General features: G+C 40.9%; 1 protein-coding gene across 2 annotated transcripts in view; it reads left to right on the forward strand.

The window, feature by feature from the left end:
- EMCN (endomucin) overlaps nt 1–19,106 on the forward strand; it is a 246,200-nt gene that overhangs the window by 121,374 nt on the left and 105,720 nt on the right. For both annotated transcript variants that reach the window (XM_029597067.1, XM_029597065.1), the window contains exon 3: nt 8,205–8,261. In XM_029597067.1, the coding sequence (XP_029452927.1) occupies nt 8,205–8,261 (57 nt within the window). The remainder of the gene's footprint in view (nt 1–8,204; nt 8,262–19,106) is intronic.

Consider the following 19,106-nt stretch of genomic DNA (forward strand, 5'->3'; position numbering starts at 1 on the left):
GATTAGTAGCAGCTCTGTTTTGCTGGAGTTTAGAATCAGGTTTAGGCTGGAGAGTAGTTGTTTAATTGGTTTGCTTCCGTGTTTACTAATGAGGATGTTGGGGAGATACCAGTTCTGGAGATGGTTTTCAAGGTTGATGATTCAGATGAACTGAACCAAATCACTGTGAACCTGGAAGACGTAGTAGGCCAGATTGACAAACTAAAGAGTAGCAAATAACCTGGACTGGATGGAATGCATCCTAGGGTACTGAAGGAACTCAAAAATGAAATTTCTGATCTATTAAAATTTATAACCTATCATTAAAATCATCCATTGTACCTGAAAACTGGAGGGTGGCCAATGTAACCCCAATATTTAAAAAAGGCTCCAGGGGTGATCCGGGTAACTATAGACCAGTTAGCCTGACTTCAGTGCTGGGAAAAATAGTGGAAACTATTCTCAAGATCAAAATCGTAGAGCAATATAGAAAGACATGGTTTAATGGAACACAGTCAACATGGATTTACCCAAGGGAAGTCTTGCCTAACAAATCAGCTTCATTTTTTTGAAGGGGTTAATAAACATGTGGATAAAGGTGAACTGGTAGATGTAGTGTATTTGGATTTTCAGAAGGCATTTGACAAAATCCCTCATGAGAGGTTTCTAAGAAAAATAAAAAGTCATGGGATAGGAGGCGATGTCCTTTCATGGATTACAAACTGGTTAAAAGTAGAAAACAGAGAGTAGGATTAAATGGTCAATTTTCTCAGTGGAAAACCGTGGAGTGCCTCAAGGATCTGTATTTGGACCGGTGCTTTTCAATATATTTATAAATGATATGGAAAGGAATACGACGAGTGAGGTTATCAAATTTGCGGATGATACAAAATTATTCAGAGTAATTAAATCACAAGCAGATTTTGATACATTACAGGAGGACTTGCAAGACTGGAAGATTGGGCATCTAAATGGCAGATGAAATTTAATGTGGACAAGTGCAAGGTGTTGCATATAGGGAAGAATAACCCTTGCTGTAGTTACACGATGTTAGGTTACATATTAGGAGCCACCACCCAGGAAAAAGATCTAGGCATCATAGTGGATAATACCTTGAAATCGTCGGCTCAGTGTGCTGCAGCAGTCAAAAAAGCAAACAGAATGTTAGGAATTATTAGGAAGGGAATAGTTAATAAAACAGAAAATGTCATAATGCCTTTATAAAATAGGCCCAGCGTGTGTAAATCTTTTAAAATCCGGCCATGGAAAATAATGTGTATAGAAAGTATATCATACTATTTCACCTGAGTCGGTAAATAAGTATATCATACTATTTCACCTGAGTCGGTAAATAAATTACATATGACTATTCCTAATTTACATGTGAGATCATGATGATATTAGTCCAATCTTGTTAATGTGCTTTAAGACTTTACTGGATAGCCATGCTATTTTTAGCATGCACAAGAGGATTTACGTGCACATTAAAGTTTCCTTCATAGGCCCCTCTATCTTTCAGACCCTTTAATTCATTATTAGGGTGTCAAGACTAACTTTGAGATGCCTATATGAATAAGGTTCATTACAGTAAATAGTGATATGCCATCAGCTTTTGTGACTTGTGAATCAAGAGTTTGCAGAGCTAGCTCATTACCTGTGTTGGTGATTGTGTCTCTCTTTTTGATCTTGCTCGTAATATTTATTTATTTTTTTGTTTTTCTATACCGATGTTCATTGTACATGTCATACCGGTTTATATGGAGATAGAGGAGTCTATCGATGTGAACTTCTATTTTACACTGGAACTTTGCGAGCTTATTGCGCTTTGTCACATTATGTTGTTATACATTGTACAATAAGTTAGGTAGCTTTTTACATTGGGATTAGTGACTTTTTACAATTGAGAGTAGTGACTTTTTACAATGAAGTTAGTGACTTCTTGCATTGAGACAGTTAGCTTTTTCTATCTATGTAGATTTCCTATTTTGCATTGGAGCTTTGCAAGCTTTTATTGTGCTTTACATCATGTTATACATTGTACAGTAAGCTAGGTAGCTTTTTACATTGATATTAGTGACTTTTTACAATGAAGTTAGTAACTTCTTACATTGAGATTAGTAGCTTTTTTAGAGATTACATTGAGATTAGTAACTTTTTACAGAGATGTTATTAACTTTATACAGTGCCTTTTATGTCCTTTTGGATAGCATCTTTGTGGTTGTCTGATGATTGGTCTGTGGAGAGTCGTTCTTTGAAATGTAGGGTGTGGATGGAACTATGTATGCGGTATACTTAGAAGGTTTGTATTGTTGGGGTTGACTTCAATGAGAGCTGTCGTGGTTCTGTGGGGGGTGTTGTAGTGGGGGGGAAGATGTGTGTGAAGGTGTGGGGGGGATTCAGCTTTGTGTGGGGGGGGGTGGTTGTTGGGTATGCTTTTTTGAAGAGCCATGTTTTTAGGTCATTTTTAAACGATTGGGTTGTGGGGTGGTAAGCTGCTCCAGAGTGTTGGACCTGCTATGGTTAGGGTTCGGTTCCTTGTTGAGGTTAGGTGGACTGCTTTTGGTGATAGAGTTGGGATGAGTCTGGTGTTGGTTGAGCGGAGTGATCTCTGGGTGGTTTGGAAGTGTATGGCCAGACTTTGCCAGTCAAATTTTTCGATGTATAGTACTTTGTGTAGCACTTTGTATTGTACCCTGTGTGGGATGGGCAGCCAATGCAGGTTTTTTAGGATTGGTGTGATGTGATCAGATTTTTTGGTGTTTGAGAGTGATCTTGCTGCTGCATTTTGGAGGAGTTGTAGTGGCCTGAGGGAGGCCCAGTAGTAGTGCGTTACAGTAATGTATATAACATTTAATTTGTATTCAACATTTAATTTGTATATTGTTTAACTATTTCTATTCTTTCCTCTCTTCTTCCTTCTCCAAGTTCGGCTACCCCTGTTAAATGTAACTGTACCTTCGGTTACCACAGTTCTAGTTTTATGTTTATAATGCACTCCCGTTTTATGTAAACCAGCAAGATATGTTTTCATGATTGCCGGTATATAAAAACTCTAAATAAATAAAATAAATAAATCTAGTTCGGAGAATAGTAGTGCTTGGATAACTGTTCTCTAATCTGGGGCATGGAGAAGGGGTTTGATTTTTTTGAGTATCTGTAGTTTGAAGAATCCATCTTTTATTATTAAGTTGATATATTTCTTCATGTTGAGTTCGTTGTCTATGATTACGCCAAGATCTCTGGCTGAGGAGGTTATTCTGTCATTGTTGGCAGGTGCTGAGTTGTTGTCTTTGAGTGTTGAGATGGTCTTGTTATGGATGTGAAGTATTTTGGTTTTGTTGTGGTTGAGGTTAAGGGAAAGTTGTGATAGTAGTTGTGGTTTCTTCGGAAGGTATTTGTCCCAAGTTTAGTGTGTTTGTGATGGTTTCTTTTATGGGGAGTAGAATCTGAACATCATCTGCATATAGGAAGAATGTTAGATTTAGTCCGGTTAGGAGTGTGCATAGTGGGAGGATGTAGATATTGAAAAGGGTGGAGGAGAGGGAAGAGCCTTGGGGTACACCATATGTGAGGGGAATTTGTTTGGATTCAGTAGTGTTGAGTCTGACTTTGTATGATCGGTTTGTCAGGTATGATTTGAACCATTTGAGCGTGGTATTGGTTAGGCCGATGTCACTTAGTCTGCTCAGTAGGATATCATGGTTGACGGTGTCAAAGGCGGCCAAGATGTCGAGTAGGATGAGGAGGTAGGATTTTACGTGATCAAGGCCTTTGAGGAGGCGGTCTGTGAGGGAGAGGAGGAGCGTTTCGGTGTTGAAGTATTTTCTGAAGCCATGTTGGGCGTGGGATAGGATGTTGTGGTCTTCCAGGTGTGTGCTGATAGTTGATGGTTGACGATTTTTTCAAGGATTTTTGCGATGAAGGGGAGGTTGGAGATGGGTCAGTAATTTGCTGGGTCAGCTGGGTTGAGTTGTAGCTTCTTGAGGATTGGTTTGACGCTGGCACATTTGAGAGAATCTGGGAAGGTACCTTGTTCGAGTGAAATATTGACAATGTCTGCTATGGTTCTCGCTATGGTGTATAGGATTTGCTTTAGGAGTTTTATGGGGATGGGGTCGAGGGGGTGTGCAGCTGGGTTTATTTTTTGAATTATTGATTCCACTTCGGAGGAGGCTACTGTTTCAAATTGTGTCCAAGATGGTGTGGTGGGGTGTTCTGAGTTGGGTGTGGGTTGATTATTGTGCAGGTTGGCAGCGATTATTTTAGTGATTTTATCTTTGAAGTAGAAATAGAGCTCAGGGGTCCCTGATGAACTTTGCCAGCGTAGATGTGTTGACTGCTTTGGGTTCCATGGCTGAAACAGAGGACAGTAAATACATTCAGCAAGCTAAATGCAATATCTACTTTTCAGGTCCTACCAAATGAAATTATCTGATTCCCAAGCACTGACAACAATCTCTTCTCAGGGTAAACTTTTGGAAAGATAGATATTAAATAACTGCTGTGACATTCTTTTTAGATGAGTCATTCAGATTTAAACAAAATAGGCATGCTTGACCCTCAGCTTATATAAGTTGTAGAGAAAAATCATAGGTTTACTTAAAAGTACAAGAAGGTACTGCCTGAGGAATGTCTGCGTAGTAGCAACTCTCAGGAAGTTATCTCCATCAGAAACTGTGCATACGGAAACACACCAAAAACGTTAACAGCAGCAACAAAAAAAAAAACTAAGAAAAGGGCACCCCCAATCTCATCTGCATTGTAGATTCACCATAGCACCCCTTATCTGTATGACTTAATCTTAGTTTTCAACTAGAAACAACAGGCCATGCAGGAAACTCCTTAGCATTATACATGTATATTTCCAAACAGCCCCTAAGAAAGGGACCTTAATTACTACAATGAATTCCCAGGTCATAAAATATTTCCTTGTATATTCACAAAAAGTAGTTTTACCTGTTCTTTCTGGTTAGCCATGTAACTGCTTGATTTGAAAACTCATAGAACTCCTGGTAGCATATCTGGGTCTTCTCTAGAGAGTTAATTAGTCAATTACTTCTCTCATTTTGTGCTTAAACATATTTTTGCATGCCTAGATTCATTCTCTTTCAGGCCCGTTGAGTTAATGACAGCTTGCGTCTGCCATGAGCGTGAACCCGATTTTCTTTCATTCAGCCAGCATGTCTCCCTGTGCTGCTTCTTTTTTTTTTTTAATAATTGCTTACAATCTAAAGCAAGTGGGTCAAGAGATTTAATTAAGCATTTGCTTAGGGATATTGTAATTCTCCAGTCTGTCCCAGCAAGTCTGTGAAATTACCATGCTTCTGTTAGCAGTCATGCTTCATAATCTCTCCAGGCATATCCTGTTTGTTGACTTCTTGTTGAGTATGGCGATGTGACTTGAGGCCTGAGCCTATTTGAAATTAGAGGGAAGAAATGAGCTTCTCAAGGACTGACAGGTCTAGAAGAGATTAACTCCTGTCTTATCAGGCACAGTGGTAGCGGTAGACTACATGTACAGCAGCCACGTTCTGGGGGAATTTGTCCTCAACATTTCCAATGAAGCTAAAGAGAAATTTATTTATTTATAACTTTTCTATACCGCTGCAAGGAAACAGAAGCTCACATGGATGTCTTCCAGAAATAAAATTTGTTGCTTTGCATTTTCCATTTTCATGTTTATCTTTAACAGCTAATGAGAAGAAACCGGCATCAAGCTGCCATTGCTATTCATGGCTTTTTAGTTCCCCCTTTAAGAAGCATATTTTAAAGAAGTTATTGTCTTTTCCTCAGTTTCATAAAATTTTGCAGTGTCCTGCATTGACCTGATGAAGGGAGTATAGATCTTGTCTCTGGAAAGCTTTTCACAAATGTACTATTAGTCCCAGTAAAAAGGTATCATATACAACTTTTCTTTTAACTATTATTTTTATAAGTCCTTTTCTGTTCATATAAAGCCTACGGCATAAAATCTTATGGTGAAAGTTTCTGTGAAAATGCAACAGTGATAAATGCTTCTGAAATTAACAATAAAAAGGAAAAACAATACTTTTCTTATATCCTTATTTTCCAGAATGACCGTATAATTTAAGACTAATATAACTGTAATACAATTTACTAATTTTTGTTAAAGCACAGTTGTATGTGTTTGTAATATGCATTAGTACAGCACTTTTAGTGGGGTAAACTTAAGTCATTTGTTCACATAGACCCCAGTTTTAGGCAAGTAAAAGTTCTGACCTGGGCTCAGTGCGCATAACTCTGTCTCATGAATGCTTTTGCACGCACCGAGGAGGGGCGTTCCAGAAGAGCAGGATTGGGAGTGGGGTTAGCATTGCACACATGATATTTTATTTTAAATAGTATGGGCATAAGTGTACACATGTTCTGTCCTCCGAAGTGAAGGTGCATATTAATGTATGTGTATGCCCAACTAGTTACCTCGGTTGTTTTCAAAGCAAACATAAGTTTGCTTTAAAAATACTAGGAAAAGTCTGACATGCATGTCAGACATGTATACATGCAGACTTTACCGCTATGTGGGCTGTTTGAAACTTGCCCCTGATAAGGCACTAGTCATTAACCAGTATAAAGCCTTTAGTGAACACCATATCAAAATCGGGTTTTCCCTTGGCAGGTAATATAAGTACTTTATCAGTTGTGATAACATTCCTACCACCAGTAATGCATAAGAGTCACCAGTCACAGAAACCTAGCTCTTATGGAGTGTCGATGTACACATGCTGACCACCAAAAAGATAGGCAGACCCTGCTGGCCCCTTCCTCTGCTCCAAAAAGAAGAGCAGGCCAGCCTAAATCCCTGAGAATTGGTGTAGGCAATGCCAGCCCCTCTCACCCCAAGCTGAAAGTATCCCTTGACCAAAACCAAAGATCCACCATGGGTCATCGGCAAGAAACCCCGATGAAGCTTAAAAGCTTTATGTCCTCTCCACAAACATCTAGGATCAGTGATGGGACAGGAGAAATCCCCATTACTTCCTGCCCACTTACTCCAGAGGCCAAAATGATGCTGGATGATCAAAATGGCAGGGTTTGCTCTCCTGCTCATGGAGCAGGTGGAAATGAGGCTGGCAGAGCTTCTGCTGATGAGAGAGGGTGAGAGAGAGAGAGTGGTAGCTGTCTTGGCAGCCCATGATAAACTGCTGAGGAAGACAGATACAGCCTAATTACACCTCCTGAGACCTAGGAGTGTAAAAGTAGTGAAGGATGACATGGAGAGAGTGACCCTGGGCTGGGAATGGAGAGAGAGAGATCCAGGGAAGGGATAGCTGGTGGAATAGGGAGAGACTAGAGACTGGTGGTATGATAGAGGGATGAAAGAGAGAGGGAGGACCTGGGGTAGGGAGTGAGGGTTGAGGGTGCACAGAAGGAAAGACCCTGGAGTAAAGAGGGATAGAGAGGTCAATATTAGAGAGGTATTTAGGGAAGTGAGAGAGGCCCACATAAGGATGGAAGGGGTTGTGAGAAACCAGGGAAGGGAGGGCTGAGGATGGAGAGATAAGATTACAGAGAGAAACCTACATTTCAAGGTAGAGAGAGCTGAAGAAGAGAGGCCTGGGTTAAGGAGTTATTGTGTTAAAATGCATCAAGTGTAGTCTGGGACAAGGGCCTGCAATTGATTCTTCCTATTGTTGAGCAACAAGGGAATTGTCACTTCTGTACTATTGTGTGTCTTTCTGAAGGGGTTGATGTTTACCTGCGTTCTGTGAAAGCAGTTTATTTATACATGTGCAACAAGTTCTAAATTCATTGCTGTAGATTTAGGACTATAAAATCCAGTACTCCATATGGTGATCAGGGTCCCTCAGTGAGCACAGATAAATAAGTGTTTGATGTCAATAGCAAAAAAAAAATAAAAATAAAAAACAAGGTCCACCAGTCCTGCTCACTTTACATTAACGCTGCTAAAACTGAACCAACACATCAGCTATTTGACAGGTTTTGAACGCAGATTAGATCATAAACTCTGTTCTGGACTCTTGAGATCTGTCAAATCAACAGCAGTTATGGAGTAAGTAGAAAAGGTAAAGACAGTCAGCTATAATTGTCATACTACCAGCGGAGGCTGAGGTAGCAGCTGCTCAGCGTGATACCACATAACCTCCTGCTACCTGCTCATTTTCTCTAAGACTTAAGACTGATATTTTGCAGAAAAAATAACTAACACAGATGCCATCTGCTTTGTTTTATCCATCTATCTGCAGACAGAAGTGGCACAACCAAAGATCCTTCAACTGCTGTCGAACCGAATCTAATCACAGGTATGTCTGAATGCGCAATCTGTACAAACATAAGATAATCCGCTGGGGTAAGCAGGCACGCATGCACAGCGCAGGGGCATCCAGGCTCACAGTCAGATGTTTTCTTTATTTCAGTGCTGCCCGGGTGAATTTGGTCAGCCTGCTCTGATGGAAACATCTCGTCAGGAAAGCTTTTTTTGGCAACATCTCTCTAATAAACACTTCAGGGCTGGAACAGCCTGAGGAACTCCTCCCGTGAGGAATTATAAGGAAATGCAAAACTGCTGCGCATTTGCATGAAATGCTAAAGAGTGTCTTGTAGAACAACCTGTAAGACTCAAGGCCATGTACTGAAAAACGGAGGCGGGAAATTAAAAAAAAAAAAATAGCGGATTAGCAAAATAAATAAATGCAATCAAAGCAAGATGTTTAATTTTTGACTTTGAGATTTTGGTGAGCTTCCCTGATGGGGAAATCAATGCAATTGCGTCCGTCAGACATAGAGGAATTCCTTCCCACATCCAATCTGGCAGCCGCTGTGCTGCCTTGGAAGAGAGAGGTCTCCTGGAAAGAGAGCATCACCTTGGTGAGCCAGGAAACAATCCTTTAGCTAGGACCTGCCCTCAAGATGATGTAGTATCCTCCGACAAGGAGGATATGAACCTAGGGACACCTGCCCAGGAGGGAAGGGGGTAAGACGGCCTGCCGATGTAGTTAGTGATTTGGTTATTAGGAATGTGTGTAGCTCAGTGGGTGGTAGGTGTGAAGATCAGTTAGTAACTTGCCTGCCTGGTGTGAAGGTAGCAAGCAGATCTCATGCGTCACATGGATGGGATTTTAGGTTGTGTTGGGCAGGAGCCGGCTGCCTTAGTGCTCGTGAGCACCAGTGACATAGGAAAGTGCAGGAGGGGAGAGTTAATGTGCCTGTGGACGGATGGACATCCGTGTTTCTTTCTTTCTAACATTTCATTTATTGGAAAGCATGAGAAGAACAAGCTGCAGCATGACCAGTGGCACCACTATTTGAAAGTAATAAATATTCCCAAATTAAATGATGATGTCATCTGTGCAACAGCTCGCCCTTCTAGAGGAGTAACAGTAGTTGAGGTTTCAAGCAGCTTGTGTGAGCTGAGGGGTCTCTTGCAGATGACAGCAGCTGTAATGACAGCGCCTCCTGACATGGCTGTAGCCATGGTTACGAGCAGAGCTGTCGCATCCGTGCTTGCGGCACTTGAGCACCTGGAGGAGGTTCAGCCTTGGGTGTCTGAGAAATCCAAGCAATGCCTGAATTTCAACAAATATCACAAGAAAGGTCAGACGTACCAAGTGCGTTTGTGTGTATCTGGGAGGAAAGGTTTAACACTGAAATGTTAAATACTTTGCTCCCTCAATTGCAAAGCTGGCTAAAGATTTTACCAAACCCCCCTCCCCCTTTCCCCGCCCTTTACCCTAAGCTGACACAAAGGGATTTGTAGTTTTTGTGCTGCATGGGAATTCCATGTGCGATAAAGGTGACACAACTGAGTGCAATAAAGAGTGATCCTTCCAAGCCCGATGCTGATCTTACAGTTCCAAGCATAGTGATGGGTATCTTCATGCAAAAAACAAACTTGAGAACGTCGTGGAATTTTAGTGTGGCCCTTCAGCCATGCCTATATATATATATATATATATATATATATATATATATATATATATATATATAATTTTCCTACATTGCTTTTCTCTTGCATGTGTTGGTGACACGTTTTGTGTGACAAACCATAAAGGCTCAAGAGCAGGGGTGGGTAAACTATGACCCGTGGACCAAATCCGGCCCACGTCACAATCTTTTGTCCTGCCCGCCTATCTCTTATACAATTACATTATATGCCGATGGTGCCTGCCCAAGCATCGCCCTTGTGACGAGCTGACCTGTGCAATATCGGGCCTTGGCAATGGCAGGCAGGTCAGATTGGTGCTATTTATTTATGTGCTGGAATGATTCCCGCCAACAAAAAGAAGACCTGCCCTACGGCACCTGCATAGAGACCCTAAGTTAAGTCGTGCTGACAGGGTTCCCACTGCCTGCCAGTGAGGAGAAGCCATGAATGATGACACACTGGCGCTGTTCCCACCCCCTGCCAGCAAGTAGATTGCTCCAAATGATGTCGCGCTGGTAGAGTTCCCATCTCCCTTTATCAAGGAGATTGCTCCGAATGACGAGAGGTTCCAAATAATGGTGCGCTGGCGGGATTCCCACCCTCCTGCCAGGCTCTGAATAATGGCATACTGACATTGTCCACCAGCGAGGAGAGGCCCCAAGTGATGGGACGCTAGTGAAGAGAAACCCCGTGCTGCCGTGGATCCCATGGTGATGTGCTAGCAGGCTTCCATCATTCAGTGGCAGGTATGACGATTTCCTGTGGAGGAGGGATGAGTTATAAGGGTTCTAATAAAAAGGAAGGGTTTGGATAAGGGAATGAAGTTGGGGGTGAGAATGAGGAATGGGAAGGGGAGAGGGAAGGAAGGAAAGGAGGTGATGATGGTGAGTGACAGGGAAGGGAATGAGTGAGAGGGAGAGGGTAAATGACAGAGAAAGAAAGAGAAGGGAGTGGAGTGGGTAGGAGGGAAGCAGTGAGAATGAGGAAACAGAAGAGGGTGGGTGAGGGGTGAGTAACAGTGGGAAGGGGATTGAATAGGAGGATGAGTGACAGAGGAAGAAAAAGTGAATAGTAGTAAGAGAGGGAGTGACAGGAAAGGGAGTGAATGGGAGGGAGGGGAGAGTGATACAGAGTGAATGGAATGGAAAGGGAAGTGGTGAGAATGAGGAAGAAGATGAGTGGGAGTGACTGACTGAGAGGGGTGGTAAGTGGGAAGGTGAGTGGGAGAGTAAGTTTCAGAGGGAAAGGAAGAGGGTGAAGGGTTAAGTGGGTTAAGTGATAGAGATGGGGTGAGTGTGAAGGGGTGAATGACTTAAGGGTAAGTGAGATGGGAGGAAGTAGAAGAGAGGGCAGAAGGATGCATGAGTGAGTGTGTGTGTGCATGTGTATGAATGAACATGTGTATATGAGAGAGGAGGAAGTTTGTGTGTGCCCTCTTCTCCTGCCTCACACCTCCCCCCACTAATCCACTTAAATCTCAGGGTGACAAAAATCAAAAGTTTCCAGGTATGGAGAGAGGAGATTTTTTTTTATTCTTATTTGTTTTAATTATTGGGTGGTGTTTGGTATGTCTGTTGTCTTGAAATTCTTAATTGAATTTTGGGAAATTTTTATATTTGTTTTAATCCTTATTCTTATTAGAATTGTATTCATCACCTGTTTTGAAATATTCTTTTTATTACTATCGTTTACTATGGTGATTGATTTATATTTCTTGATTTTGTTTTATGATGTTTTTGTTTTTACATTATTGTACTGGATATGATTCTGGCTTGTAGTGGTTTCCAGTTCACTTTTTTGTCTTTGACTTTCTATTTATATTTTATGGGGTTTTTGTTTATTCACTTTTTGTATACTGATATTCGTGAGAGCTTCATATCGGTTTACATCACATGTCATTGTACAAATCCAACAATACATACATTAAAATAATCAATGATTAAATTAAGCTAAAAACAATCTAGAAACATCTAAAACATATTATAAAACATAGTTGCTATAAAACAATTATTAAATACATTTTATTCATATTTGGTGATGGTTTATCTATGTTCTGCATTTGTGACCAAGGTGCTAGCCAGGGAAATGCTTTGTACCTCTTCCCCTTAAATTGAATCTCTGTTGGGTTGAAGTTTTGCTGATTTTGGTAGAGGCTGGGATCCGTGATTGTAGGGCTCCTAAAGGGCTAAAAATGGATATTAAAATGACTGCAGCACTGCAGCAAGTTGCAGAGGTTTGACTATCGTGCCGAGGAGCTCCAAGGGATGGCCGATAACTTGTAATGTGGACCCAGCCCAAAAATGTTTGCCCACCCCTGCTCTAGAAGGATGCAGTTCTCTTACTGTTGTTTTGAATCAGCTGAGCCTCTAACAACTGAGATCTTGTGAACTTGTTTAGTCATAACAGAAAAATTCTGATATCTTATCAAAAAGTGTGATGTCACTGAATTTTTATGGCACAAATTCATTAAAAAAAATTCCCAGGCCCAGGTAATTCCAGGCACTCTCAAAGAGGTAATGTGCTTTTAGTTCCTACATTATGATAAATAAATCTCCTGGATGATTGAAATAATCAGTGTATTGAGGGAGCCATTGCTATTTAATTGAAATACATGTTTAAAGCCTATAAACTACAATGAACAGTGTGTTATATCCCCTACTGCAATCCAGAGGTTGACTATACAGTTTTTGCCTACTTGATGTGTTGTCTCTTATGTGAATGAATGTAAACTGCTTGGGATTATATTCATTTGTCATAAATTTTCATGAAATTCATGTAATATTAGAAAAAGTAAAATATTTTCATCTAGCTGAACATGGTATGTCAGCAAGTTTTAAGCTGACAGGACTGTGTATTTAGTAACTGAAATTATTGTAGCTTTCTAAGCATTGCTTAAGTATTGGTGGAGCAGCTCCTGTAAATTTCAAATCTTTGGTTTGTAGCAAGTGATCTCGAAGCCACATGAACTGAATATATAATAATATCCCTCTCTGAGACCATGCCAAGGAATTTCCCAGCTGCTCACACTAAATCAACTGTGGACACAGTACTTATCCCTAGATTTATCATTTTGCTATAAAATTGCTGGAGAGGGAGAGAGGCTGACTCTTTTATAAGGCTCTCATATAAGCAAACTATTTATAACACTGTAAGAGGGGCAACTAGTAACTCTGGATGAGGTTTTGGTGGTGGACTAGGTTTTGGGAGGCAGTTTTACATACATAGTCAGGGGTACGAACAGCACAATAAACAGTGAAGATTTTATGTGATTTGGAGGGATGACAGGTTCACAAAGATGAGATTTGTACATTGTACACTCGACCTAGCTTGATAGCTCCTAGGTAGAGCATGCATCAAGCTAGGTAGAGAGTACATTGTACAAATCTCATCTTTTTATACCTTTCATCACTCCAAATCACATAAATTCTTTACTGATGGTAACTGTGCTGTTCGTACTTCTGACTGTACGTGTAAAAGTGCCCCCAAAAAACCTAGCCCACCACAAAAACCTCACCCCATGTTCAGAATGGCCCCTCTTATAGCAGTATAAAAAGTTGAGTAATAGGTGTGCCTCCCCAGAGGTTCTCTCTCTCAAACAAGATTTGCAATATTGCAAATCACATTTTCGCCATAACACAGCATAATGCCAGGAAAAAAGGTGTAGTTATTTCTGGTGTTAAATCCTGCAATAGCATGTGTTATGCTGTTGCACACAATGCTAAGCACCCCTCATTTTCATTTACTCCTCCCACTTGACTACATTTTTCCAGTCTGCATACACATCGCACGATGTGTTATTTATCGCATGCGTTATGGGGTTATTCTGGGCGTTGGGGCCCTAATGCCCGTGATAAGGCTCTAACGCAATTTGAAAAATGACCTCTCCATAGTGAGGGTACACGCAGACCATCAGCCCAAATTTTCATCGTGGACATATGCTCATGAGACCGCTTTGTAAACTCCCAGGTGTGCGAGGAAACAGTGCCACCACTTTGGGTGAATTCTTATTCAAAAAGGCAAGTAATACATTGAAATAATAAATATATTATATATATATATATATACATACGCATATTTACATCTGCTAGGGGAGCAGGTGTAAAGTGTGCATGCAGATTTACATGCAGATTTTTGAAAGTCAAAACTATGCATGTAAATGTTTTCCCCACTCCCAACTCTGTCCCCCTGGAACACCTCTTTGAAATGTGTGTTCTTGTATGTGCCCAACCCTCCCCCCCCCCCCCCCCCAAATCAATTTTGAAAAAGCCATAAATAACTTTCAGAATGTTCAAATAGTCCATGGTGCACAGAGGTCTCGAACAATTCAAAACTAGAGGTTAAAAAAAAATAAACCAATAGGGCATGCATGAAAGCATAGGCTAAGGGGTGGATTCACTCTGGTGTTTGTTTTTCTCATTCTGTGTCTATGATGTCTCCGGCCCTATGCCTTTATGACCAGGTTTGTCAGCTGGCAGACATCCTGCGCTCTTTGATGATCGTAAAGAGCAGGTCTTAGAGAAGAGGGAAGAAGAGGCAGTGGGGATGGTCATTCTTTGCTCTCCAGATATGTCTTAATGTGTTTACATAGCACGCTTACCTCCATGTGCACTGGCAAACATCCTTGTTTAGAGCAGTGAGAACAGAATGTGGGAAAACTGTTGTTTCCAGGAAGAGACTATACCAATAGAGACAGAGAGATGATAGATTTAGATGAGGATATGATGGATGTGGTGTAGAAGGTGGTAGAGGTGCTAGGAGGAGTGAGATGCGTGAAGGCAGAACCTCATCTATTATGACATACTGCTGGGGAGGCCGTATAGGTTATACAGTGATGGATTCCATGCGCATGTAACCCTTGGGTGGGAAAACCTAGATAATAGACCAAAGGCATACCAGATAATGCCTTCAGACCCTATTTACAGCATAAAAGTCTCCAAGGTATTTAGATAAATCTGAGTGTCCAGAATGCCCTGTGGGGGGGAAGCTGAACTTCAAGGCCCTTTTTTTTTATATTGTTCAATAATTGCACTGCCCCTTAAGTCCCTTCTAAACAGAACTGATGAACTCCAACAGACCCATAACAGCAATATTCACGCTGTAAGCAAAGTGGTTTCCAACTCAACTTTACTGATAATTGGTAAGATGGCAGCTCTTTGATGTCAAATCCAATTGATTTGCAGGTTGAAATTAATAAATTGGTGACCTTACTCTTCCAGTAAAAGTCTTTAGAATTTGTAATAGACAATTCCTTAATGATTTAGCTCAGTCATCTTTCACGTTAATCAGATTGAAGAAAATGTAAGTAACCTTTGCTTTCCTTACCAAAAGGAATGTACCTGCTAGTTGGGGAAGTTCAGAGAGATTTACTGAAGAAAGGTTTAAATTTTCACTCCCCAAAGTGGAAGCTGCAGATGCTGTGCTCCAGCAGTCTATAATTACTCCTGGGGGAATTCTGCGCACAAAAATTAAACATTCTGCAAAATTCTGTGTACTTTATATTGGTCAAAATAACACAATATACATCACAGCCTTTAAGAAAATAATTTAAAATTTAATGCAGAAAAGTTCTTTCTTAAAGTTTTAAAGATTTTGAGCAGAATTTCCCTAGAAGTACATTGTAAGAGTGTCCCTTTCACCCTCTCAGCCCCCAACTTCTCCACCCTCCATTATATTTCCCCTCCCTCTCTAGGCTCAACCCCTTCTACTGTCTTCACGCCCAGAGTTTGACCCCTCTCTCAGTACTTCCCCTCATACAAATTCCTTCTGTCCCTCTCTCTCACACACACACACTCCCCCTCACACAAGCTCTCTCTCCTTTACAATAGGTTCCCTCTCTCTCACAAACATGCACCCTCACAATCTATCTCACATATACACATACAATCCCTTTTTCACACACACCAGCTCCCAGTCTCTCATACATATACACACTCCCTCACAATCACCTCACATAGGCTCCCTCTCTCTTTCTCTCTCTGGCACACACATGGATGGACCCTCACAAAAAACACACATCGGCTCTCTTTCTCACACACCCCTACATGCAATCTCGCTCTCTCTCACATCCATATCTCTATACAGATGCTCTTTCTCACTCACTCTCACTGGGTCTGCTCCATCTTTGCCATGAGCAAGATGGGCTCTGCTCGTGGCTTGCCAGGACCTCCTCCATTATTTACTGCAAGCAGGATGGGCTCCACTTGCGGCATGCCGGGCTGCAATCTTCACACCTCGGTCTACCCCATCTTCACTGCAAGCGAGGTTGGCTCCTCTCGTGGCACGTTGTGCATTTCTCCAAATTCTATTCAAAAATTTAAAATTCTGCGCAAATTCTATGCCCCATAGTCGTGCAGAATTCCCCCAGGAGTAATAAACTCCTGCTGCTATCTTAGAGTGTGGATTTTTAGTTGGAGTTTTGGTTACCCTTTCAAGAGGCAGGATGTCCTCTTGTTAATGATTTTTGTTAAAATGTTTAAGAAGTTGTCCTCTTGTAAGTCAGACTTTGTGTCTGACCTATTTTGGCTTATTTACTCTTTTTGATTCACTTCTGGAAACCTTTCTTGTGAGAGCCTTGGGACCCCTTCACAGAGTCCCTGTATAAGATTAGATCAAAGGGTAGGGAAGATTCTGCTGCTCTCTATCTCACCTCCAGTGAACAGATCAAGCAGTAACCCAATGCAGAGGAGTTTCAGTTTTGAATTGTTTTTCCTCAATGACCATCCTCTCATTTTGGGAGACAAGGATGTTTTTTCTACCTTTCCCGTCTCTTCTTTGCTTTTCCCCTTTTTGGTTCAGTCTATTTTTGTTCCTTTTGGAACTGAGGGCCCTTGGTACCAGGGACCCAGTTTCCAAACCATTGGGAGGAAAGTGTCCTTCACCTAGGAGGAGCCTGAAGAGTGGAGGATTCATCAGAGAAGAATGGGTTCCTGCCCATTACCAGAAGGATGGAGTGGAAGGTATTGCTCAAGAGTTGTTTTTCCTACTGATTCAAATGTATTTGAGAGGAGAGTGCCCACTTGGTGCTTTCAGAAGGAGATATAAGAAATTCAAGAAGACTGCAGGAGAGGTATGAGATTGGGACTTCTTGTGTTCTGATAAGTAATTGGGAGTAAATTCCAATCATTTTACAGTAGGGAAAAGCTTAAGATTGGGATTTGGAAAAAGGACTGCAGTTTCTTCAATCTGAATAATTGAAGGAGATAAATTGTTAAGGAATGTATTACTGTTCATCAATTCTATTTAAAACCTAAATGCTGTTAGTCGATTTATCAATTATCAGTAAAAGAGTTGGAAACCATATTGCCTCTCAGTGTGATTATTGCTGCTGTAGTCTGTGAATATTATCCGTGCTCTCTACAGGACTTGGAAAGAAGGCTGTGTTCTTTGGTAAATGCAAAAGGGCCTTGAAGCTGTGCTTCCCTACACGGGGAGCCCTGGACCTCAGAAGTAAAAAGCTATCTGTGGAGAACTGGTTGCAGATAGGATCTATTTTATTTCTGTGTGCCTCTGGGTTCAAGATTTGGGTCTTATCCCACCCAGGGGTTAGAAAAGTGTAAGCCTGCTCCCAATTTCCCAAATTTATATCAGCTAGTTTGCATTGTGTAATGGTCAGATTGGTAGGGCCCAGTTACCTAACAGAATAAAAAGACCTGATTTTCTACCTCTTCTGACGTCTTCACTGTTCTCATAGATCTCCTTCTGGCAGTACCAAGCCTACCCTTTCCTCCCACGTGTAGCAGACTTGGATGAGTAATGAAAATACTCTTGAGTGCTACCTTAATAACTAATTATCGATCTCAATTTATTTATTTATTTTTATTTATTTAGCATTTTTATATACCAATATCCGTTTGTACATCGTATCGGTTTACATAGAACTTGGATGGCATCGCCGTTACAACAGGTGTAGCCTTTACAAAGAACAAAAAAACAGAGAAAACAGGTTGAATACGAATTATCTAAGTATAACATTTTAGAGTACAATTTGAATAGGTACAGAGAAATTTAAGGGGAAACCTAGGGGAGAGGGAAAGGCCTTAGGGAAGAAGCTCAGTTAATAATATAGTGATAAACTGGATGAAAAATACAGGAAAAACAATCTGATTAACAAGGGAGATATTTACATGACATTCTGTAGTGTTAAAAAATATTTACAATTCCCAGCATCTCAATGAATGAGAATCCATTCCTCTGTGATGACACAGCTTCTTTCCAGGTCCTTTCTAAGTGAAAGGGACCCCTTCCTAAGAACACTCAAAACAATCTGAGTCCCTGGACCCTAGGGTTCTCAGTTAATAAAGATACAGCAAAACGCTTAATGAAAAGGGGAACCAAATGAGGGGACAATCTTCCCTCTCCAGCCACAAAAGATCTCTAAATCTCTGGATCAAAAAAATGGTGCTAAGACACTTCCTACTTCATCACTCAAGTCACTGTGAAGAAGACCTTCAGAGTTCTTTTTACAAAAAACAAACGAAAAGTGGGAGTGAACAAACAGGACTGTCCCGCAGCAGGGCAACTGAGAAAAAATTAAACTAATAATCCCCATACTAAGATGGTGGCTGGGGCTTACAAAAGCTCAAGCACTCCCCCCGTCTATGTCTCTCATATGGAGGAGCCCAGCTCCAATCTCTACTCACTGACCTCTCCGTACCTCCCCAGTATGATTGGTTCACTCCTTCTGGTGAGGAAACACCTGTACAGATAATACTTCAGCAGTCAGTGCTTCTGCCCTTACTGGTCTGTGTTGATGTGTGGAAAGAGGTTTGAAGGATTGAAGATTACATGGGTGTGTAATGGAAAGAAGTATAGCCTGAGTATGTTGCCTCTTTAGGAACAGAATATCTGTGAGTGAGGGGTGGAAATACAGAATGTGTAAATGGGGAAAAGGCTTTTTTTTTTTTTTTTGCATTTGGACATATACTGTCCTTGTATGTTAATAGTTCTTAATGCTCTGCAGCTTGCTAAAGCATTAGCGCTTTTTTTTTATCGAACTGAAATGTATTTTTTTTTTAAGTGTGGGGTAATGTTAGTTTTTCCCATTGAATTCTATATACTTGATGTGAATAAGTATTTCACAGCCTGTAACACAGAAATCATTTATTTATTTATTTTTAATTTTTATATACCGATGTTCCTGTATAATATACATATCACACCGGTTTACAAGGAAATAAAACTGTCGCCTCGGGGGCAGCTTACATTGGAACAAATAACAATAAAG

The sequence above is a fragment of the Rhinatrema bivittatum genome, chromosome 1 (assembly GCF_901001135.1).
Source record: "Rhinatrema bivittatum chromosome 1, aRhiBiv1.1, whole genome shotgun sequence".
Taxonomy (NCBI): Eukaryota; Metazoa; Chordata; class Amphibia; order Gymnophiona; family Rhinatrematidae; genus Rhinatrema; species Rhinatrema bivittatum.